Raw genomic sequence first — 25,564 nt, forward strand, 5'->3', positions numbered from 1 at the left:
ATACTAATATATACACACATGTACATACTCATATACACACACACATACACACATACTCATATATGCACATACACACACTCATATACACACACACATACTCATATACACACACGCACATACTAATATACACGCACACATGCTCCTACACACACGCACATATACATACACACATACTCATATACTCATACACACACACACATATACACATACTCATACACACATACTCATATACACATATACTCATATACATACACACTCATACACACACACACTCATATACACATATACTCATATACATACACACTCATACACACACACACTCATACACACACGCACACATACTCATATACACACACACATATACACACATGTACATACATACTCATATATACACACGCACATACTCATATACACATACTCATATACACACAAGCACATACTCATATACACACAAGCACATACTCATATACACATGCACATACTAATATACACACACGCACGCACATATATACACACACACACACACACACATATATATATACACACACACGCACATACTCATATACACACGCACATACTCATGTTCACACACGCACATACACACATACACATACTCATATACACACATGCACATACACATACATACTCATATACACACACACACACACACTCATATAAACACACGCACATACATAAACACACACAAACACATACATACACACACACATACACACACACTCATATACATATACACACACACTCACATACACACACACACTCATATACACACACACACACTCACATACACACATACACGCTCACATACACACACACTCATATACACAATACACACTCAAAATACATATTAAACACCCACACATACACAACACACAAACACACTCCCAAAAACACATACTCATATACATACCCACATACTCATATACACACACACACACACACACACACACACATATTCATATACACACACGCAAATACACACACATACACACTCACATACACACACAAACACTAACATACACACACATACTCATATACACACACATACTCATACACACACATACACAAACACTAACATACACACACACACTGCTCTCTTCCATCTCCTCTTTTTTTTACTCTAGCAGTACAACTACACTCTAGAATCAAACAATTTGGTTCTTCCTACTTTAGCTCACAAATAACACGCTCATCCTCAGCCCTGGCATACTCCTCTGACACGCTACCTATTAGAGAAAGTCTTGCTGTTCATCTGACTTTCTTCACTACAAGTTCATCTTGCACTCTTACTACTCCACCCTTAAAGGCATAGGAAAGTTAAAATTAATCTTGCATGATTCAGATAGAGCGTGTAATTTTAAGACACTTTAAAATTCACTTCTATTTTCAATTGTGCTTCGTTCTCTTGATATCTTGGCGCTTTATAAAGTATAACAATAATAATAATCCCTGCACGGTGCACAAACATGAGCGAATGTGCTCTTGTGTTACTTTTTATTTCTTTCTGTCAAAAATTAAATAAAGCATTTAAAAAAAAAAAAAAACAATAATAATAATCCCTTGTTGAAAAATAATATGCTCATATCCTACACTAGTGTGAGCTAGCTGCTGATTGGTGCCTGCACACTTTTTTTTCTTGTGATTGGCTAAATAGATGTGTTCAGCTAGCTACAGTAATGCAATGACGTTATTTCAGCAAAGAATAACAAGATAATGAAGCAAATTTGATAAAAGAAGTAAAATTGGAAAGTTGTTTAAAATTGTATGTTTAATCCAAATCTATCCAAATATGTGCGTGTGTGTATTATGACTTTGCCAGGCACTTCAACAACAAAATAGGCTCCATCAGAAATGAAATTATCTCTCACCATAAGTGTCCAGGAAAACATGGCTGAGGTGGCAACCTCCAGCAATCTCCAGGCACTCACAAGCATTTAACACCTGCATGTCTACAAGTACAATTATTTGTTACTGAGGAGGAAGTTTCTGTCCTTATATTATGCTCCCACCTCACTACCTGCCCTATTGATCGCATCACCTCACAACTAATGACTTCCCTCTCACCTACACTCACTCCCCACATAGATTTGCTAATCCCTCCCTTCTCCCTTACATCAAGGACTGTGGCAAGGCAAGTACATAAACATCCATGGCATTTCCTCAAACCAAATCATGTCCTTGATCCGTTGCGATTTGTCCCAACCACAGAGACAGCATTAAGGTCACTAACAACATTCTTGCAGCAGAATCTAAAGGCCATTTCTCTGTTAATCCTTTCCCATCTGTTTTCAGCCTTTGACACTGCTGACCACCCTATCTTGCTCTTTAGCATTTGCTACACAGCCCTTGTGTGCTGTTTTACTTCTCGACAGTCACCCCCTCTATTCCCCTAAAACGTTTCAATTAAAAACCTGCTTTTGTATTTGCTGTAAGTATAGTAACTCACTAGTGGAAGAGTGTCATTTATCTGCCTTTTAACAAGTTAAAGGGACAGAACACACCTTGTAATTACAAGACATTTCTGTTGTCTTGCTATAGAATAACATATCAGTCAAGTCTTAAAGGGACAGGACATCAAAAAAAGTTATTTCATGATTCAGATAGAGCATACAATTTTTAACAGCATTCCAATTTACTTCTATTATCTAGTTTGCTTAATTCTTTTGGTATCCTTTATTGAAGGAGCAGCAATGCACTACTTGGAGCTAGCTGAACACATCGGTAAACCAATGATGTATATATGTGCAGCCACCAATCATGAACATACCTAGCTATGTTTTTCAGCAAATGATATCAAGAGAACAAAGCAAATTAGATAATAGTAAATTTGTAAAGTTGTTTAAAATTGCATGCTCTATCTGAATCATGAGAGAACAATGTTGGATTTCATGCCCCTTAAATGTTTTTAAAACAAATGAACATCCTTTTTTACTGCAATTATTTATCAATAGCAAAACTCCACTTACCATTTGCCTTATTTGGAAAATCAAATCTGGGCTATAGTCTGCAGACAAAAATGCTAGCCATAGTTATAAAATGCATTGTTTTGCAGTTGTTATCTGATGAAGCCAATTAGGGTCAGATATGTAGCAGGGTTATAGCCTTGATAAGTCAGCAGGTGCATTTCAAAGACAGAGTTGGAATTGCTCTATTTCAGAGCTACATTACATAAAAGGGTGCAAAATAAACAATAGAAATATAATGCAAAGTTGTTTTACTATGCATAAACATTTTCTAAAAAAAAAAAAAAAGCTGTTTATAGTTCCTTTAAAAAGACATCAATTGTGGCGATCAAGTACTAATCACTGATGGCTACAGGGATCCGGGAAAGCCATACTAGTCGTGTATGCTGGGTATGCAGTGACCACCATATATGTACAGATACAAATCACACAATCTGAAATTCAAACATACAGACTTTCATTAATATTTTTTTAAAATTTAAATGATTAAAAATTATTTTTTGTCTCCACCAGTGTCAGTCTCTCTGCCTGTGTCTTTGGTGTGATTTTTGTGCTCTAAAATGCAAATGCTTGTGTATATTTATTTAAAACAACAATTGTCTTTCTGTATACAAAAGTATTACAATATACATATATATATATATATATATATATATATATATATATATATATATATATATATATATATATATATATATATATATATATATATATATATATATATATACTGTATACATAAAGTGCAGATACACATGGAAGATATATATATATTGTATATGTATTTATGTGTTTATTACTGTTTACTACAAAAATAGTTCTGAACTAATATATTGTATTTTCTATAATCAATGTATGAACAACTTGGATGTAAAACTCTGTGTTCTAAAGATCTACTGTGTACGTATTGTTATTGTGTTATTGTTAGGTTTATTTATTCTGAAAATCAATAAAAATAACAATTAAAAAAATGATATATGTGTAGACATAATATGCAATGCACTTCACAGTGTGTGTATGTATGTATATATAGTTTGTGTGTATGTATATATAGTGTGTGTGTGTATGTATATATAGTGAGTGTGTGTATGTATATATATATATAGTGTGTGTGTATGTATGTATATATAGTGTGTGTGTAGTGTATGTATGTATATATAGTGTGTGTGTAGTGTATGTATGTATATATAGTGTGTGTGTATATATATAGTGTGTGTGTAGTGTATGTATGTATATATAGTGTGTGTGTAGTGTATGTATGTATATATAGTGTGTGTGTATATATATAGTGTGTGTGTAGTGTATGTATGTATATATAGTGTGTGTATATATATATATATATATATATATATATATATATATATATATATATATATATATATATATAAATGTTTGTGTGGGGACATATATAACCATAATATGCTGTGATCACAGCTCGCTGTTTGATTATGTTTTATTGGGCATTGTCCTGAAATCACCCATTGCTTGCTTGATAAAAACAGCAATGGCTTTGCACAATGACACAGACAGCTCTGATTATGTGTTTACTTTTGACAAATTCAGATTTGTACACACAGTTACTTATGGGTCATTAAGCAGGAAAAAAAATTCTATCTTCTATGGGAAAGAGCAATATTTAAATATGTGAAACATATTTTTACATGAAAAAAGTTGGGTTACATTTGATTTTTTGGGGGTAAATGACATGAATGTTGTCTATGTTGATATAGAATTAAAACTTGGGGAGAGACTATTCATTCGCTAAAAAGGAAACTCCTACAATTCTATTGGTAGAGAGTGACTTGCATCACAAGCATTACATTTTTTTCATAACATTAATTTTAGTTATACATGCCATATTTTAGATTAAATAAAGAAAATAGATAAAGGGGCAGTAAAGTCAAATTTAAACTTTCATTGATCAGACAGAGCATGCAATTTTAAGAGACGTTTTGCTTCTATTATTACATTTACTTAGTTCCTTTGGTATCCTCTGTTGAAAAACATACCTAGGTAGGCTCATAAAGAGTAATGCACTACTTAGAGCTAGCTACTGATTAGTGGTTAAACACATAGCTATATGCAAGCAATAGTGGGAAAACAAAATTATCCAATACATTAGACTGCCATACATGTGTGTCCTATTAAATGAATACCCTTTATATCTTGATCTCCCCCAGGTGTGTGAGTGAGCTGCCATGTCACTGGATGTATGGGTGGTATCTGGGCGAATCTCTACAATTTCAGCTGCAGCTCACATGTTGGAGTCTTATGAAAATAATTAACTAACAGATAATTTATATAATAAAACCAGTCATACAGGATTCACATGATGTAAAAGGAGCCATTTGTGTACTTTTCCCTACAGACAATATTGATATTTCTTCCAGTTTCTAACAAACCAAACGTCACGCAGACCTTTATTTGTCTTCACAAACCATTTACTTGGGTACCTCTAGCAATGGTTATATCAAGACCAGCGCTAACTTAATCATAGAAGTCCTGGGTCACGAGACTTCTAATTTAATAGGAGGGGAGTCGTTTTAAAGGGACAGTAAATTCCTTGCAATTCCAAATATATTTTATTGTTTGCTACAACTATTTTTCAAAAATCAATCTCCAAACATAACACAGCTAGATACTGGCATTATGTTAGCAAACTTTACATCATTTTGTAGTTCTTATCTAATTATTTGCACTAAGGCCAATTAGAGATATATATGGTTGAGGTTTAGGCTTGTGAAATGAAACCCGTCATGTGCTCTATCATTTTTTGGAATTGGAAAACTTATTTTGTAACTGGAAGTGATCAAATAAACAGAAATATGTTGCAATGTTTTTTTGTTTTGTTTTTAACTACATTATAAAATAATGTATATTACAAAATGTAACTGTTAACTGTCACTTTGCATGAGAATTATTTGCACAAATGTATGAAACAATACAGAACGTTTTGTAAATCTACATCCCTCTAATGTTTGTACCTAATGCTTCTAACAAGTAACTGATATAACAGTGGTTATAAATAAATGAATGTATAGTGTACAACCTTACGTTAAAAGGACTTGCTTCTTACACATTATCTATTGTAAATTAAAAAAAACACAATGGAATCAGTGGGATTTGAACCAAGAAACTTAATATCACAAGCGATATACCATACTAATAAGGCTTATGTAGGAAGGGTTTAAACCCTAAACATTTCATTTGAGCTGGACCTTTGTTAGAATCCAGATTAAAAAACAAAACAAAAGACAAATGTTTCTGTTTCTTCTGATGCTGGGACAGCATTTCATGTATCTACTACTCTGTGAAGAATTTCATTGTAAACATTGAATCAAAGCCTTCTATTCACTAAATTCAAACCAATACCTTAAAGGGACACCAAATCCAAATTTTGTCTTTCAAGATTCAAATAGAGCATGTGATTTTAAACAACTTTCCAATTTCCTTCTATATTCTAAAGTACTTTGGTTTTTTGGTATCCTTTATTGAAGAAACAACAATGAACATGGGTGAGCCAATAACATGAGGCATATATGTGCAGCCACCAATCAGCAGCTCCTGAACCTACCTAGGTATCCTTTTCAACAAAAGATATCAAGAGAATTAAACAAATTAGGTAATAGAAGCAAATTTGAAAGTTGTTTAAAATTGCATTCTCTTTCTGAATCATGAAAGAAATTGTGTTTCATGTCCCTTCAACATATCTGTCTTATCACACTTCCTGTATTTAATATCCTTTATTTTGTATTTTTGTTATCACATACATCTGCTCTTCACAAGTGGGTAGTTTAGTCCTTCTCAGAACTGTCCCTACAGATGCACAGATAACATTCCCAGAGTTCACTATTTATGACAATGACTGCAGCTCTGTTTCACTGATAGCAAAGTTACTAGAACAGAATGTGCATTTGACTGAGGATTTGCAACACTGTACACTTGCTCTCAATGAATTACACATAGCCTTACTGCTCTCTGGGGCCAGACAATTAGCGGCTTTATGTTAACAGTAAGTGCATAAGCTATTATTATGTCATTTGTTGCTGCCCAGGGGTTAAAATGTGTTTGTCATTCCTGGTAATAGGAGGCGCTTTATATAAATACTTGTAGGCAGTTTATTCTAACTAGAACTATTGTAAAGAAGCACACTTAGGTATAAAATTGCTAAAGGAAAGTCAAATGTCTACTGGTTTAACTAATTGGTCTTTTTAATATCCATACTTCATCAAATGTGCTGTAAAATGATTGTGACTGAGATACAGTGTATATATATATATATATATATATATATATATATATATATATATATATATATATATATATACACATACACACTGTATGTATATATATATATATATATATATATATATATATACACAGTATCTCACAAAAGTGAGTACACCCCTCACATTTTTGTAAATATTTTATTATATCTTTTCATGATACAACACTGAAGAAATGACACTTTGCTACAATGTAAAGTAGTGAGTGTACAGCCTGTATAACAGTGTAAATTTGCTCTCCCCTCAAAATAACTCAACACATAGCCATTAATATCTAGACCAATTAGCCATTTTCCCTCCCCGGTGTCATGTGACTTGTTAGTGTTACAAGATCTCAGGTGTGAATGGGGAGCAGGTGTGTTAAATTTGATGTTATCACTCACACTGGTCACTGGAAGTTCAACATGGCACCACATGGCAAATAACTCTCTGAGAATCTGAAAAAAAGAATTGTTGCTCTACATAAAGATGGCCTAGGCTATAAGAAGATTGCCAAGACCCTGAAACTGAGCTGCAGCACGGTGGGCAAGACCACACAGCGGTTTCACAGGACAGGTTCCACTCAGCCTGCAAGTGCACAGACCACATGCCGCACACTGCATCAAATTGGTCAGCATGGCTGTCATCTCATAAGGAAGCCCCTTCTAAAGATGATGCACAAGAAAACCTGCAAACAGTTTGCTGAAGACAAGCAGACTAAGGACATGGATTACTGGGACCATGTCACGTGGTCCGATGAGACCAAGATAAACTTATTTGGTTCAGATGGTGTCAAGCGTGTGTGGTGGCAACCAGGTGAGGAGTACAAAGACAAGTGTGTCTTGCCTACAGTCAAGCATGGTGGTGGGAGTGTCATGGTCTGGGCCTGCATGAGTGCTGTCAGCACTGAGGAGCTACAGTTCATTGAGGGAACCTTGAATGCCAACATGAATGGTTACATTCTGAAGCTTTTTTCTTAATATTGATCTAACAAGTTTTTATTATTTGTTTGCTATTGTTTAAGTGATATAATAAAATTGTTGTTATATATTTTTACAAATCTAAGAGTTGTTGGCTTTGTTTATCACCCTCCAGTCCTATATTGCTCCTTTGCTGAGCGCTCCTCATCTATATTTTTTGAAGTTTTACTATTATTTTGTTACTATACCTAGGTAAAGGTTGGTTTAGATTGAAGCTCATATAGGACATTTCTGAGCACCTCTTTTTTGTTTTTATTATGCATACTGAAGCAGAGCATGATCCCCTCCCTTCGGAGACTGGGACGCAGGGATAAAGGTGATGGACTGGCCAAGCATGTCTCCAGACCTAAACCGTGCCTACTGAGCATCTGTGGGGCATCCTCAAATGGAAGGTGGGGGAGCGCAAGGTCTCTAACATCCACCAGCTTTGTGATGTTGTCATGGAGGAATGGAAGAGGACTCCAGTGGTAACCTGTTAAGCTCTGGTGAACTCCATGCCCAAGAGGGCCAAAGCAGTGCTGGAAAATAATGGTGGCCACACAAAATATTGACACTTTGGGCCCAATTTGTACATTTCCACTTAGGGGTGTGCTTACTTTTGTTGCCAATGGTTTAGACTTTAATGGCTGTGTGTTGAGTTATTTTGAGGGGATAGCAAATTTACACTTTTATACAGGCTGTACACTCACTACTTTACATTGTAGCAAAGTGTCATTTCTTCAGTGTTGTCACATGAAAAGATATCATAAAATATTTACAAAAATGTGAGGGGAGTACTCACTTTTGTGAGATACTGTAAATAAAATTACTCTTTTCTACACAGATAGGGCTTACAGCAATATAATAAACGTAACTTTTATTAGTCTCCATAGAAAGTACAAAAAGTTATAAAAAAATATGCGTGTGCCAAGACGCGTTTCGGTAGACAATGTATTCATAATAAAATTGTTTCATCACTTAAAAAATAAATTGTTTCATCACTTTAAAAAACTATGGAATCAAAACGATTGGCCCTTTCGACCACCAATTTTTTCACTCAATTCAGACCATCGCCTAAAAGGAACATTACCAAACAATAGCATAACAAACTGCATTCCGTGTAGTAATCGTAAACTATCCAGTAAAGTGAACTAACATTAGGTTAACTCAACAAACAAATCATAAATTACAAGTGAGAGTCATACTATAAATAAATTATTCTTACAATAAATTAATTCAATAACAAAAACCCACAATACTTTGTAACACCAATATATTAATATTTTTGACCATAATGTTCAGATCCACAATAGACATTGCTATAACATTTATATTTAGTGTGCTATGAGCCTATACATGTGTCTATATATGATTATTAATTACTAACAAATCACAAGATAAATGGACATGAAGCCCCACTTTTTTCTTTCATCAATTCACATAAATTAAACAACTTTCCAATTTTCTTCTGTTATCAATTTTGCTTCATTCTCTTGGTATCTTTTATTGAAGAAGCAGCAATGCACTCCTGGGAGCTAGATGAACACATTTGTAAGCCAATAAAATGGGCACACAAGTTCAGTCACCAATCAGTAGCTTGCTCCAAGCTCCTCTGCCTATCTATATATGTTTTTCAACAAAGGATACCAAGAGAATAAAGCAAATAAGATAATAGAAGTAAATTGGAAAGTTGTTTAAAAGTGTATGCTCTATCTGAATCATGAAAGAATATTCTTGGGTTTCATGTCCCTTTAATATAATTTCAAAGATGTGTCTAGCATTTATTGCCAATAATTAATGATATTGTATTCAGAATTTAACCCTGAATGTACCCTTGTTCATAATCTAAATATCCAAAACATCTCTCTCATATTTAATCTCTTTAATAGTATCACGGCCTCTCTTGTGTCTATATACCTTCTCAATGGCACACCAACAAAAAGTGTCAGCTGATTTATTGTGATATTGTACAAAATGTTCTACTAAAGGGGTGGACACAGTATCTATTCTAATACTGGAAATATGCTCCCTGATCCTAGATTGGATATCATGAGTCATAAGTCACACATATTGAAGATCACATAAACAAAAGGTTGATATATAAATTATAAAGGTACAGTTCAAACAGTCTTTAATCATGACTTGTTTGTCCTTAATCATGACTTGTTCGTCCTTAATCATGACTGATTTGTCCTTAAAGGAAGTCTAGTCAAAATTAAACTTTCATGATTCATGATTTTATTATTATTATTGGTTATTTGTAGAGTGCCAACAGATTCCGCAGCGCTGTAAACAAAGGCAGAGTACAACAAAACAATTATAGGGATCAAATGGGTAGAGGGCCCTGCCAAGAGTCGTACTGTTGTAGTCAGCTCTTAAGAAGGTGATCAACAAACAACTGGACTCTTAGGCTTACATGCTAAGGGGGTACAGGGGATAGCGATGGAGGAGAGGAACTGGTATAAAGAAAGGTTAGCGTAGGTTGTAAGCATCACTGAACAGTAGAGTCTTTATGGAGCTCTTGAAGTTGTTAAAACTAAGGGAGAGTCTTGCAGAGAGTTCCATAAGATGGGAGCCAGTCTGGAGAAGTCCTGTAAACGGGAATGTGAGGAGGTAACAAGAGAGGAGGAGAGTAGGAGGTCATGAGAAGAGTAAAGGGGACGGGAGGGAAAGTATCTGGAGACAAGTTCTGAGATGTAGGGGGGAGCAGTGCAGTTGAGGGCTTTGTATGTCAGAGTGAGAAATTTGTGTTTGATCCTAGAGGCAAGAGGAAGCCAGTGAAGGGATTGGCAGAGAGGTTACTGCCACCACCAAAACGTTAAGTACAATGTTCACTATAACCAGGAGCAAAAGTTACCCCGTGATGTATTTATTTAAAGTATTATCTTCTGGGACTATCTCTTAAAGGGACAGTCTGCTACAGAAATTTTTTATTGTTTAAAAAGATAGCTAACGCTTTTACTACCCATCCCCCAGCTTTGCACAACATTCTTATATTAATATATTTTATAACTTATAAACTTATAAATGTCTGCCTGTCTCTGCGCTACTACAGAATGCCTCTTATCTCAGTGCATTTTATTAGCTTTTCCCAGCCAGACAGTACTAGTTCGTGTGCACCATGTAGATAACCTTGTGCTTAACCTCATGGAGATATTCATGTGTCAGCACTAATTGGCTTAAATACAAGTTTGTAAAAAGAACTGAGATAAGGGGGCAGTCTGCAGAGACTTAGATAGAAGATAATCACAGAGGTAAAAAGTGTATTAATATAAGTGTGTTGGTTATGCAAAACTGAGGAATGGTATTAAAGGGATTATCTATCTTTTTAAACAAAACAAACTCTGGAGTAGACTGTCCCTTTAAAGCCTCAGCTTGATTGTTGCAATTAAACTCATTAGAATAATTCTATCTTTCTTATGAACTGACTGAGTAATATACAGGACGTGTTTAGGGTGACTGAGTGCATTACTAACCTTGGTGCTGGAGAATATATACAGCAAAAAAGAGAAATGACTCCTTTATAAGATAGTGTAATATAAAAGTTTATTAAACGCATGTCCAATCAATGTATTATTGCTCCATTTAGTGCTGTGCAACGAAATTACAGCAATATCTGGCCATCAAGGGGTTAAATGGATATAAGCCAAGCACATATAACCTGTCATGTGGTTAAAGAAGCAACCATTACAAATGTGACTATTCAGTGTTCGACTTGCCAAAGAAAGCATAAACCGTATCCAGTCTCACAACAGGGAGCCACACCTGACAGTGCACAATATCCTGCAATGAAAATCTGAAACAGCTGCACAAAATGAAACTATGTGACTTTAAAGGGACAGTTTAGCCCCAAATTGCTCTCCCCTTTAATTTGTTCCAAATTATCTATTTTACCTGCTGTAGAGTATTGAATTGTTTACAAGTAGCTCATTTACCTTCATTTCAGCATTTGAAATAGCTGATTTAGCCTGTGGTATCCCCACCTATACTGAACGTTTTTGGACTTAAAGGGACAGTCTACACTAAAATTGTTATTGTTTAAAAATATAGATAATGCCTTTACTACCCATTTGCCAGCTTTGCACAACCAACATTGTTGTATTAATAAACTTTATAACATTTAATTCCCTAAATTTCTGCCTGTTTCTAAGCTACTATAGACAGCCTCTTATCACATGCTTTTTTATTAGCTTTTCACCACAGGAGACTGCTAGTTCATGTGGGCCATATAGCTAACATTGCGTTCACGCCCGAGAAGTTATTAAAGAGTTAGCACGACACAGTACTAAATGCAACTCAATAGATAATAAATAAAAAATCATGTGATCAGGGCGCTGTCAGAAGAGGCTTAGATACAAGGAAATCACAGAGGTAAAAAGTGTATTAATATAACTGTGTTGGTTATGCAAAACTGGGGAATGGGTAATAAAGGGATTATGTATCTTTTAACACAATAACAATTCTATGGTAGACTGTCCCTTTAAGTCCAAGTTATTGACAGGCAATGTAAACACAGCCAGCAGAAGAAATTACACTCCCAGTAGGGGTAGAAGAGATAACTAATAAAATGATAATTTGTCATTGTTCTCTAAGTTTTGGGGTTTGGTTTACAAACAAACATAAGATAAAAAAGCAAGTGTGTGTACATAACGTGATAACATAATGAGATCTCATTTTAACTGCAAGGTCAACCCTTTTCAATAGGGTGTGGTTTCAAAGCACAAAACCAGCAATTAAATATCCACAAATAAACCTGAAAATGCCATTTCTCATACATTTTATACTCTGCAGCTGGTATATTAAGTCATTGGAAATACATTAAGGGAAACACAATTTTACTGTACACTGTCCCTTTAAAGGGACATGGAACTTTTATGATTCAGATAGAGTATTGTATTTTTTTTAAAACAAATAAAATTTCAATATATTCCTATTGTCAAATTGAAGTTGTTCACATGTAGAAATGTAGCCTCTTTACATGAGTGCATACTGAGGTAGGTTCTGGAGCGTGCAAGTGTGTAGCTCCGCCAAACGGGTCCTGCTTCCTCCCTGCTGACTGCAGCTATGTAGCTGGCAAGTGACCACAGCCTGTAGCCACCCCTGATGCCCGAAAGCACCAGTATACAGGGTCCCACCCTGTGGCAGACTCCAGCTACCCAGACTGGGTAGCTCTACCTGAGGGTCCTTCCTCTGCCTGGAACCGGCTGCTATGTAGTGCAGGAAAGTGATTCTAGCAGGAGCCCACCCAAATAACTAGACAGACTAGCATTCAGGTGAAACAAGAACTGAGTTTATTGGGACAAACACACATCTTTTATACACACACACATCTTGATAAAACAGGGAGACAATGCCACAGTTATCCCGCCATTCCCACCCCTCCAGACTGACCAGCGACTCCATAGCAACCATAGTCCCACAGAATCCCAGGACACAGTGGTGACGGTTTTGGGGTGAAGTTGAAGTTATGGGGGTAGGGGTGTCCAAAACCCACGGTTCCCAAAGCAGCTCCTCTCTGGTAATTCCCCTACCTCTTGTCCTCCCTAGCGGCTACCAGTGACGTGCAGTGACGTCAGAGGATGGTGAGGCAGTGGCTAGGATACGCCTTCATTCTTTAGATATCCTTTGTTGAAGAAATAGCAATGCACATGGGTGAGCCAATCACATGAGGTATCTATGTGCATGTGCAGCCACCAATCAGCAGCTACTGCGCATATTTAGATATGATTTTCAACAAAGGACATCAAAAGAATAAAGAAAATTAGATATTAGATGTAAATTGGAAAGTTATTTAAATTTGCATATGGGTTTCATATGGGTTTCATGTCCCTTTAAATGGTGTCTTGGAAAACTGGTCAACTTAGTAAACATCTAATTTTAGTGTAAAAGGATTGTAACAGAAACACTTGCCAGATAACACAATGCTTGCTCTGATTATGAGATCTAGAAATCCATGCCCATTAAAATATGTTTAAAACATACTTTTTACTTTAATGCTGCAAATTATGCTTATAGATTCTTTCATTACATAAGGGATGAGAGTCAGAGGGGGAGGAAGAGAGACATAGAGAGAAAGAGACCATGGGGGAGAACAACACATAAGGAGAGAGATGTAAAAAAGTAATAAAACAGCAGAGCTACAGAGAGTTCAGAAAATTAGTCTATAATTTAGTGTGAAGTACAGAGGCAAGCTGCTAAGTTAGTGGGTGTAAAGTTTGAGTAAACAAAATACAAAAACGACCCTGCTATAAAAGAGTAAACAAACACTAAACCACATTCATTAAATTATCATTTTCACTAACAGAATCTTTCAGTAAAATCTTACTTTAATAAGATGTAGGTGAAACACTGCTCTCTGTGCCTCTCTCCTGCTCTGTAAGGATTCAGGAAGTGACAGTGGCACATTCCACTGCACTTAGAGGGGAAGAACAGAACTCTCTTTTTCACTTTAGCAAAGCTAGCAGCTTCACAGGACAGCAACAAAATATATGAAAGTTGTTTTTTTGCATTTTTTGTTTTGTTTTATATGATTTAACATCCAGCCCCAACCCTATGTTCCACTTACTAATGCCTCTCGCTGGATTGGTTCAGCCCAAATAGGACTGCCTCAAATAAGCAGTTAATGAGCCATGCAATGATCTTAACCACTTGCATCCAGTAGATGGCGCAGCATGTTGTGTAATGGTGGGCAGACCTGATTGTGCCTCTTCATTGCACAACATATAGCTGTGAGAAAAAAAAATGCTGGGGGAAAAAATTTACAATTTTTTTTTTAAAGCCAATAAAAAAAATATATTTTTGCCCATATGAGAGGTGAAGCACTGCCTCACCTGCCTCTAGTGACTGCACATCACTGGCGGCTACTAATCCACAAAACAGCGGAGCTCTGGGGTACATGGTTGCTGGAGCGACCAGGGGTAAAGTTAGCGAGTGTCCTGTTGTCCTGTGGCTGACTGGGAGTTCCAGGAGCCCAGACAGCCTGAGAGGGGTTAGGTGGGTGTCCGTTGTGAGGCGTTCGACCGGGAGTTCCAGGAGCCCGGCCAGCCTAGGAGGGTTTTCCTGGTCATACACCAGCTCTTCACAAGACAAGCAAACAAAAGCTTCCAGGGATTGTGGTTGCTCTGAGGAGCCCCAAAACACTGAGAAACAACAGGGGTGAGGTTGTAGAGGGGGTGGGGGAGTAGCCTTAGCTGTCTGGTATCCGTGACATCTCCCCCCTCCAGTTCGGCAGACCCGGCTAGACCCTTAACGGGTCGGCCTGGGGCTGTCCGATGGTGGCCCTCCACTTCTTGGTTGCTGGGAGAGGTTATCCCAACTCTCTAGAGCTTGGTGCATTCTGGGGGGGTTCCTGCTGGTATTTATACCCTGCGCCCTAGGCGCAGGGACAGTCACACAATGCAATGTCCCAAACAAGTTTGCCAAGGCAAGCTCCCAAACAATTGCTGTCCCACAAGTTCCAGGGTCCTCAAGTTCCAGGGCCACACTGCCTCTCTCCATGACACTCAGTTTAGTACCGGCGGACCCACCCCAGACCAGAGGGGGATGTTTCTCCTTGGTGGGGCACGCAAAGCTTGGGTGCCCAAACATGTGGCACCAACTGTATAAGCTTTTCTCCTCCTTGCCTAATGCAACGCCGGTGAGAAATACTCTGGGACAAGAAAAGGGTAGAGACCCTGCAAAGCTACTGAGGGGAGAGACTGTCTGTCTCTTCTCCGAGAAGGAGTTCTACCTCTGGGGAGGAAGGTCTGCTACCTCCGCTCCATGGGAAACTGTGCTGCCACTGTGGAGTGAGACCAACTGTCTCCTCTCCCAGAAAGGGATTCTGCCGCTGGGGAGAGATATCGATACCCGTCTCTCCTTGCAAGGGGTTCTCTGTAAGGGGAGGGAGGACGACAACCTCTGCTCCCGAAGGATGGATCTGCCGCTGGGGAGAGAGACTGATTGTCTCCTCTCCCAGAAAGGGGTTCTGATTATGGGGAGGGAGGATGACTACCTCCGCTCCCAGGGGATGGCTCTGTCGCTGGGGAGAGAGGCCGACTGTCTCCTCGCCCAGCTCCTGGCTCTGCCGCTGGGGAGAGAGACTGATTGTCTCCTCTCCCTGCTCCTGGCTCTGCTTCTGGGGAGAGAGACCGACTGTCTCCTCTCCTGGGAAGGGGTTCTGCTTACGGGGAGGGAGGATGACTACCTCTGCTCCCAGGGGATGGCTCTGCCGCTGGGGAGAGAGACCGACTGTCTCCTCTCCCGGCTCCTGGCTCTGCCGCTGGGGAGAGAGACCGACTGTCTCCTCTCCCAGGAAGGGGTTCTGTGTAAGGGGAGGGTTATCGACATCCATCTCTCCCTGCAAGGGGTTCTCTGTAAGGGGAGAGAGGATGACTACCTCCACTCCCAGGGGATGGCTCTGCCGCTGGGGAGAGAGACCGACTATCTCCTCTGCCGGGAAGAGGTTCTGTGTAAGGGGAGGGAGGAAGCCTACCTCCTCTCCCTGGTTTCCTGGAGCTGTTACAGGTGCTGGGCATAGGCCGGCGGCTCTCTGCCCTGTTGTCAGCGCTTCTGCTGGGGTGGCTCCCTTGTCCAAGTCTATAAGCTCAGAGCCAGACTGCTGATCAGGATCCAGAAGCCCTGGTTCCCTTTTTCTTTGTTGCCACTCCTCCACGGTTGAGCTCCATGAATCCCAGAGGGCTGCACCCCAGATCTGTATGCCCTTGACATGCTGCTTACAAGATCTAGCAGCCTCTTGTATTCCTTGACCAGTGCCTCTTCCTGATCAATTATAAAATCCAGATCGTCTAGTAGCCAGGATTCCTCCAAGAGATCCAGCAGTTCCTCTTGGAGCCCAGAGATATCCTCCAGACCCTGGTCCATCGCGCTCCCAAACTGTGGGTTCTCTGTCCTTTTTGTAAATAGCAATCCAGGGCCACCAAAGCCAAAGCCCTCTGTGGGGGAGCCATCCTCCAGCCATGGCTGGGCTTGCATAGTGAGCCATTGGAGGGCCTGATATCCGTCCTCCACCCACATCTCTTGCTGGATCAGTCTATGTAAAACAGATAGCCATTCCTTCTTTGGCTATTCTCCCAGGAAAGGCACTCTCCTGGTCTGCCGAACCCGGAACCTTGTGTCATTCGTGGGGAGGACCTTTCCATTGTCCCGCTCCTGTTGAAGAGCCTCCCACCAGAGGTCCCGGCAAATCAGGTCCCTCTGTTCCAGCATGTCCTGTTGGTAAATAGGACCGTCTAGCTGTGCCAGCACCTCCTGTACTCTCCCTAGGAACTCTGCCTCCATATTTACTACTGTGGCGCTTCTCCTCTGTCAGCAGGAACCTTGTAAAAGAAGCAGATCCCCCCGCTGCCAGCCAATGTGATGGATACTCCAGCTACCCCGACTGGGTATCTCTGCCAAATGGGTCCTGCTTCCTCCCTGCCAACTGCAGCTATGTAGCTGGCAAGTGACCACAGCCTGTAGCCACCCCTGATGCCTGACAGCACCAGTATTCAGGGTCCTATCCTGTGGCAGACTCCAGCTACACAGACTGGGTAGCTCTACCTGACGGTCCTTCCTCTGCCTGGAACAGGCTGCTATGTAGCCCAGGAAAGTGATTCTAGCAGGAGCCCACCCAAATAACTAGACAGACTAGCATTCAGGTGAAACAGGAACTGAGTTTATTGGGACAAACACACATCTTTTATACACACACACACACACATCTTGATAAAACAGGGAGACAATGCCACAGTTTTCCTGCCATTCCCGTCCCTCCAGACTGACCGGCGCCTCCATAGCAACCATAGTCCCACAGAATCCCAGGACACAGTGGTGATGGTTTTGGGGTGAAGTTGAAGTTATGGGGGTAGGGGTGTCCAAAACCCCCAGTTCCCAAAGCAGCTCCCCTCCGGTAATTCCTCCACCTCTTGTTCTCCCTAGCGGCTACTAATCCCTAAAAGAGCGGAGCTCTGGGGCACATGGTTGCTGGAGCAACCAGGGGTAAAGTTAGCGGGTGTCCTGCTGTCCTGTGGCCGACCGGGAGTTAAAGGAGCCTGGACAGCCTGAGAGGGGTTAGGCAGGTGTCCGTTGTGAGGCGGTCGACCGGGAGTTCCAGGAGCCCGGCCAGCCTAGGAGGGTTTTCCTGATCATACACCAGCTCTTCACAAGACAAGCAAACAAAAGCTTCCAGGGATTGTGGTTGCTCTGAGGAGCCCAAAACCACTGAGAAACAACAGAGGTGAGGTTTTAGGGAGGTGGGGGTAGCCTTAGCTGTCTAGCTATCTGTAACATGATGCAAAAAAAAGTGCAGGCTCCTGAGTCTACCTCGGTATGCTCTCATGGAAACTAGCTAAGTTTCAACAAAGGATACTAAGAGAAATAGGCTAATCTGAAAATGAATTGGATGTTTTCTTTCTTTCTTTTTCTTTTTAAATGATACTCAATCAGAATAATAAAAGTGTAATATAAAGCAATTATGTGGAGTGTCTATTATACAATAAAAAATAAAAAAAACTTTATATATTTTTTTTCTTTAAATGAAAATATTGTACTTTAGTAAAAACCTGTTATAAAGGTTTGGCCAGGTAATAAAAATGAGATTTATTGGTACTTGAGAGGTTATCACACCCAGCTAATGCTAGAAACAGCTGAATTTGTGTCTCATGCTTAGCTGCAAAATCCTCAAATTGCAGATGACCTCTATAACCTTTGCTCAAAGCCTTGGGCTGGAAGATCAGATTTCTTGATATTAATACCCCCATGCTGTGAGGCAGCATTCAGTTCATTCTAGCAACAACACCTTTTATTTCAATTGCTGCCCAGATGGTAATTTTCAGAAACCTTCAGAACTTAGAAAGGGACTTTAGGCTAGAAAATTATTTTAAACAATCAAGAAAGATTTTAAAATTGATGCAAAAATATGCTACAATTTATTGGATTTAAAAGTTTCATACTTTAGATTGTAAACTCTTTGGGTCAGGGTCCTTCTCTATTAATATATTTTGTCTAGTGTATTGTATCTATTTGTGTTTGTTTATCATGGAAGTTAGGAGTTAAACAAAATACATAATTATGTGAATGATACTGAGGTTTAGTTTGAAGTTGAGTGATGAAGGGTGAATAATATTGCAGCTGCAACAATGTTTCTGTAGCCACAATGTATTATGAACACAATTGGGCCAAGCAATGTTACCACTGCAAACACCTGTTAACCCCTTGAATGCCAGAGATGACTGCAAATTTTGCTTTAAATCAATTGTAGTCATCTGTGGTCCACGTGGTTTTCACCTTATCCTTATAACAACACTGTGCCCAATTGCAACCCTAAATATAGCCAAAACACTAGCCCTGACATTAACCCTAACCTAAGCCATAACCTTTAACCCTTGCACTGTTTTAACCATAATCCTAACTGTAACCCTATTCTTAACCATAGCTCAAACATTAAACCTAAAATTAGTCTCTAAACGCACCTGTTCCATTTTTCATCACTAGATTTTCCTGTCAGTAATTTGTGCAGATTTACTTATGAATAGATTGCAGCAGCTTAGAAAATGAATTAACATTGCCCAGAAACTGCTGTGAGATTATTTTTTTTTTTTTTGCTGATGGTTTTGAACAGGAGATTGCTATAAGCATACACACCATGATATCACATACAATACATTACAGAAAACCATTACATTTATATAGTGGGCAGGAGTGTTATGGCTACAGGGGTGTAACAGTGGTGTTGGGGAACCTTTGTTAGGAGGTAACAGGTGTTAGCTGCACTTTCCAGCTGGGAGAGGGAGCTGGTTACTCTGTGCCAATGAGAAGTAGATAACAAACAAACAAACCCAGCACTATCTGCAAATTAGGTGCACGCTCCAAAGGTCCTGCCAAGAAACCTTAAATAGAAGTAAAAAATCCAAGAAGCACCACCAAGAAAGCAATTCAATCTTTCTTTGTTGGGACATCATATAGTCAAAAAACACCACGTTTCGGTCTATCTGACCTTAATCATGTGGTATACAGTGGAGCCCTAACACACTCCTTATAAGCCCAAAAGGGGAGGGGTCTGGTACCTATTCAGGTGTCCCTTTTGGGCTTATAAGGAGTGTGAATTGCTTACTTGGTGGTGCTGCTCCTTCTTGGATTCTTTACCAATGAGAAGTAGACACAGAGAATAGAGAGCAGTTTGATCCCAGAGAGAATAACACAATATTCATGATATACTGATTTAAAATCCTTTGAGATAAACAATGCAAAACAGAGATGGTGAAACCATGAAAGCTGCACAGTAAATTGTCAACATTGTATAGAAACTGACAGACTATTTCACAATATGTTCCTAAGGACAATATAGCTCTATAGATATATGAAACTAAATTTGCACCTACAATTATGAAGTTACTGCTGGGATTATCAACTGATTGTAAGATGTATATGTTTATTGAGGCAAAGTAAAAGATCAAACCCAACTCCAAACCTACACAAACTGGATCAGAACATGTACCTTACTTACAGGGGAAAACCATATGGTATATAGTGAATTCAAGTGGTTTGCTTAACCGGACCTCATATGCCAGGAAATCAATGTATTCTGATTCTGTTCTGTACTCTGGTAAAGTTCTGTACTCTAGTACTGTTCTGTACTCTGGCACTGTTCTGTACTCTGGTAAAGTTCTGTACTCTAGTACTGTTCTGTACTCTGATTCTGTTCTGTACTCTCGTACTGTTCTGTATTCTGGTAAAGTTCTGTACTCTGGCACTGTTCTGTACTCTGGTAAAGTTCTGTACTCTGATACTGTTCTGTACTCTGGTAAAGTTCTGTACTCTGGTACTGTTCTGTACTCTGATTCTGTTCTGTACTCTCGTACTGTTCTGTACTCTGGTAAAGTTCTGTACTCTGGCACTGTTCTGTACTCTGATACTGTTCTGTACTCTGATAAAGTTCTGTACTCTGATAAAGTTCTGTACTCTGATACTGTTCTGTACTCTGGTAAAGTTCTGTACTCTGGCACTGTTCTGTACTCTGGTAAAGTTCTGTACTCTGATACTGTTCTGCAAAACCTGCTGCAGTAATACTGCAAGAATTTACCTTACAGGGCAGAATCAGCAGCTGTCAGGATGTGTCTGTGTATCTAAAGACAGGGCAGAGAACTCCATACCCAGCTGTCCCTGTGTCTGCCACCCAGTTCCCGGTATATTGGGTCACACACAAGGTACCCGGTAACCCAGGATTTAATCTCACAGTGAGACTACATATAATAAGCAGCCTGGCACTTTAGAAACACAAAACATGATTCTTGTTTGTACCAACAGATAAATGGGCAGACTGGAACCATCTTATTACAACATCCCTATAGGGTAGATAAGCAATAAGTAGTACAGATGGGGAAGTATTGCAGCTATAGGGCAGGGGGACATTATACTCAAGAGGGGCACTATAGGAAAGAGGGGCAATCAGAGCAATAGGACATAACTGACTATAAGACCATGGTACAGACATATTAGTGCAGTTGATAGGCAGGGGCATATGTAAGTATCACTATAAGGCAGAGTGGCATTGTCACACACACCCTGCATGGCAGACACAACAAACACTGCATGGCACACACAACAAGCACTGCATGGCACACACAACAAACACTGCATGGCACACACAACAAGTATTGCATGGCACACACAACAAACACTGCATGGTACACACAACAAGCACTGCATGGTACACACAACAAGCACTGCATGGTACACACAACAAGTATTGCATGGCACACACAACAAACACTGTATGGCACACACAACAAGTATTGCATGGCACACACAACAAACACTGTATGGCACACACAACAAGTATTGCATGGCACACACAACAAACACTGCATGGCACACACAACAAGTATTGCATGGCACACACAACAAGTATTGCATGGCACACACAACAAACACTGCATGGTACACACAACAAGCACTGCATGGTACACACAACAAGTATTGCATGGCACACACAACAAACACTGTATGGCACACACAACAAACACTGCATGGCACACACAACAAGTATTGCATGGCACACACAACAATCACAGCATGGCACACACAACAAGTATTGCATGGCACACACAACAAGTATTGCATGGTACACACAACAAGTATTGTATGGCACACACAACAAGCACTGCATGGTACACACAACAAGCACTGCATGACACACACAAGAAGTATTGCATGGTACACACGACAAACACTGCATGGCACACACAACAAGTATTGCATGGTACACACAACAAGCACTGCATGGCACACACAACAAGTATTGCATGGTACACACAACAAGCACTGCATGGCACACACAACAAGTATTGCATGGTACACACAACAAGGACTGCATGGCACACACAACAAGCACTGCATGGCACACACAACAAGTATTGCATGGTACACACAACAAGCACTGCATGGCACACACAACAAGTATTGCATGGCACACACAACAAGCACTGCATGGTACATACAACAAACACTGTATGGCACACACAACAAGCACTGCATGGCACACACAAGCACTGCATGACACACACAACAAGCACTGTCACAAACCCCTGCATTGCACACACAACAAGCATTGCATGGTACACAGAACAAGCACTGCATGGCACATACAAAAAACACTGCATGGCACACACAACAATCACAGCATGGCACACACAACAAGCACTGCATGGCACACACAACAAGCACTGCATGGCACACACACAACAAGCAATGTATGGCACACACAACAAACACTGCATTGCACACACAACAAGCATTGCATGGTACACAGAACAAGCACTGCATGGCACACACAACAAACACTGTCACAAACCCCTGCATGGCACACACACAAGCACTGCATTGCACAGACAACAATCACAGCATGACACACACAACAAGCACTGCATGGCACACACAACAAGAATTGCATGGCACACACAACAAGCATTGCATGGCACACACAACAAACACCACATGACACACACAACAAGCACTGTCACACACCCCTGTATGGCACACACAACAAGCACTGCATGACACACACAACAAGAACTGCATGGCACACACAACAAGCATTGCATGGCACACACAACAAACACTGCATGGCACACACAACAAACACTACATAACACACACAACAAGCACTGCATGACACACACACAACAAGCACAACATGGCACACACAACAAACACTACATGACACACACAAGCACTGCATTGCACACACAACAAGCGCTGCATGGCACACACAACAAACACTACATGACACACACAACAAGCACTACATGGCACATACAACAAACAATGCATGACACACACAACAAACAATGCATGAAACACACAACAAACAATGCATGAAACACATAACAAGTATTGCATGGCACACACAGCAAACAATGCATGACACACACAACAAGCACTGCATTACATGCACACACAAGCACTGCATGGCACACAGCATGGCACACACAACAAGCACTGTCACACACCCCTACATGACACACACAACAAAACACTGCATTACACACACAACAAGCACTACATGGCACACACAACAAGCACTGCATGGCACACACAACAAGCACTGCATGGCACACACAACAAGCAATGCATGGCACACACGACAAAAACTGTCACACACCCCTACATGACAAACACAACAAGCATTGCATGACACACACAAAAGCACTGCATGGCACACACAACAAACACTGCATGGCACACACACAACAAGCACTACATGTCACACACAACAAACACTGCATGACACACACAACAAGCACTTCATGGCACACACAACAAACACTGCATTGCACACACAAAAAACACTGCATGGCACACACAAGCACTGCATTGCACACACAACAAGCACTGTCACACACCCCTGCATGACACACACAACAAACACAGTATGGTACACACATAACAGACACTGCATGGCACACACAACAAGCACTGCATGGCACACACAACAAACACTGCATGGCACACACAATATGCTTTGCATGGCACTCACAACAAACACTGCATGGCACACACAACAAGCACTGCATCGCACACACAACAAACACTGCATGGCACACACAACAAGCACTGCATCGCACACACAACAAACACTGCATGGAACACACAACAAGCACTACTGCATGGCACACACAACAAACACTGCATGGCACACACAACAAGCACTACTGCATGGCACACACAATAAACACTGCATGGCACACACAACAAGCACTACTGCATGGCACTCACAACAAACACTGCATGGCACACACAACAAGCACTGCATCGCACACACAACAAACACTGCATGGAACACACAACAAGCACTACTGCATGGCACACACAACAAACACTGCATGGCACACACAACAAGCACTACTGCATGGCACACACAACAAACACTGCATGGCACACACAACAAGCACTACTGCATGGCACACACAACAAACACTGCATGGCACACACAACAAGCCACAGACAGAGCTGGCCCTGGAGTTACAGTTTAGGGCTGAGCAGTTATGTGAACTTGAGGCAGGAACTAAGCGCTTCCCTTTCCTGTGATAAGAACAGATGGGCTCAGTGTGCTGGTGATGATGTCCTCAATTATACACGTGTTTATCAGCGGGGAGTAATTAGGAGACCCTGTGCTCAGATTACTGTCAGCCTGATGCCCACCCTCTGAAGCCCCCATGTCACGCATCCCCCTAATTACCTCCATAGTGCAGGGAACTTATTCCAGGGTGGTGCCAATGCTGAACCAGTGAGGTGCCAATGCCAGAGGTGCCAATGCCAGTGAGGTGCCAATAATGTCAGTGAGGTGCCAATAATGTCAGTGAACTGCTGTTACTGACTCCCAGGAATCACTCTGACTCAGGACACGTTGCAGTCTTGAGGCTCTGACTCTGCTGGTCCCTCACATCCGCCCCCTATTACATCAGCCAGGGGTGTTCACTTAAAGATTCAGCATGTGCTGCCAGCTGCTACTCCCTGTGTGCATAGTGCTGGGCATAGCTGCTGCCCATTTGTGTGCACAGTGCTGGGTATAACTAGTGCCCCCGTGTACACACTGCTAGGTATAACTCTCTACCTATTGTGTGCACAGTGCTGTGTATGGCTGTTACCCTTTGTGTGCACAGTGCTGGGTATAACTAGTGCCCCCGTGTACACACTGCTAGGTATAACTCTCTACCTATTGGGTGCACAGTGCTGGGTTTAATTAGTGCCCCTGTACACACTGCTAGGTATAACTCTCTACCTATTGTGTGCACAGTGCTAGGTATAACTCTCTACCTATTGTGTGCACAGTGCTAGGTATAACTCTCTACCTATTGTGTGCACAGTGCTGGGTTTAATTAGT

At 40.4% G+C, this 25,564-nt stretch overlaps 1 protein-coding gene across 1 annotated transcript in view; it reads right to left on the bottom strand.

Moving 5' to 3' along the window:
• Window positions 1–25,111, bottom strand: part of BCAT1 (branched chain amino acid transaminase 1) — a 240,047-nt gene extending 214,936 nt beyond the window's left edge. Inside the window, exon 1 of the mRNA XM_053719082.1 lies at window positions 24,920–25,111. Within this exon, the coding sequence (XP_053575057.1) occupies window positions 24,920–24,925 (6 nt within the window). The 5' untranslated portion in view covers window positions 24,926–25,111. The remainder of the gene's footprint in view (window positions 1–24,919) is intronic.
• Between the last annotated feature and the right edge of the window lie 453 nt (window positions 25,112–25,564).

This window comes from Bombina bombina, chromosome 6 (genome assembly GCF_027579735.1).
Source record: "Bombina bombina isolate aBomBom1 chromosome 6, aBomBom1.pri, whole genome shotgun sequence".
NCBI lineage: Eukaryota > Metazoa > Chordata > Amphibia > Anura > Bombinatoridae > Bombina > Bombina bombina.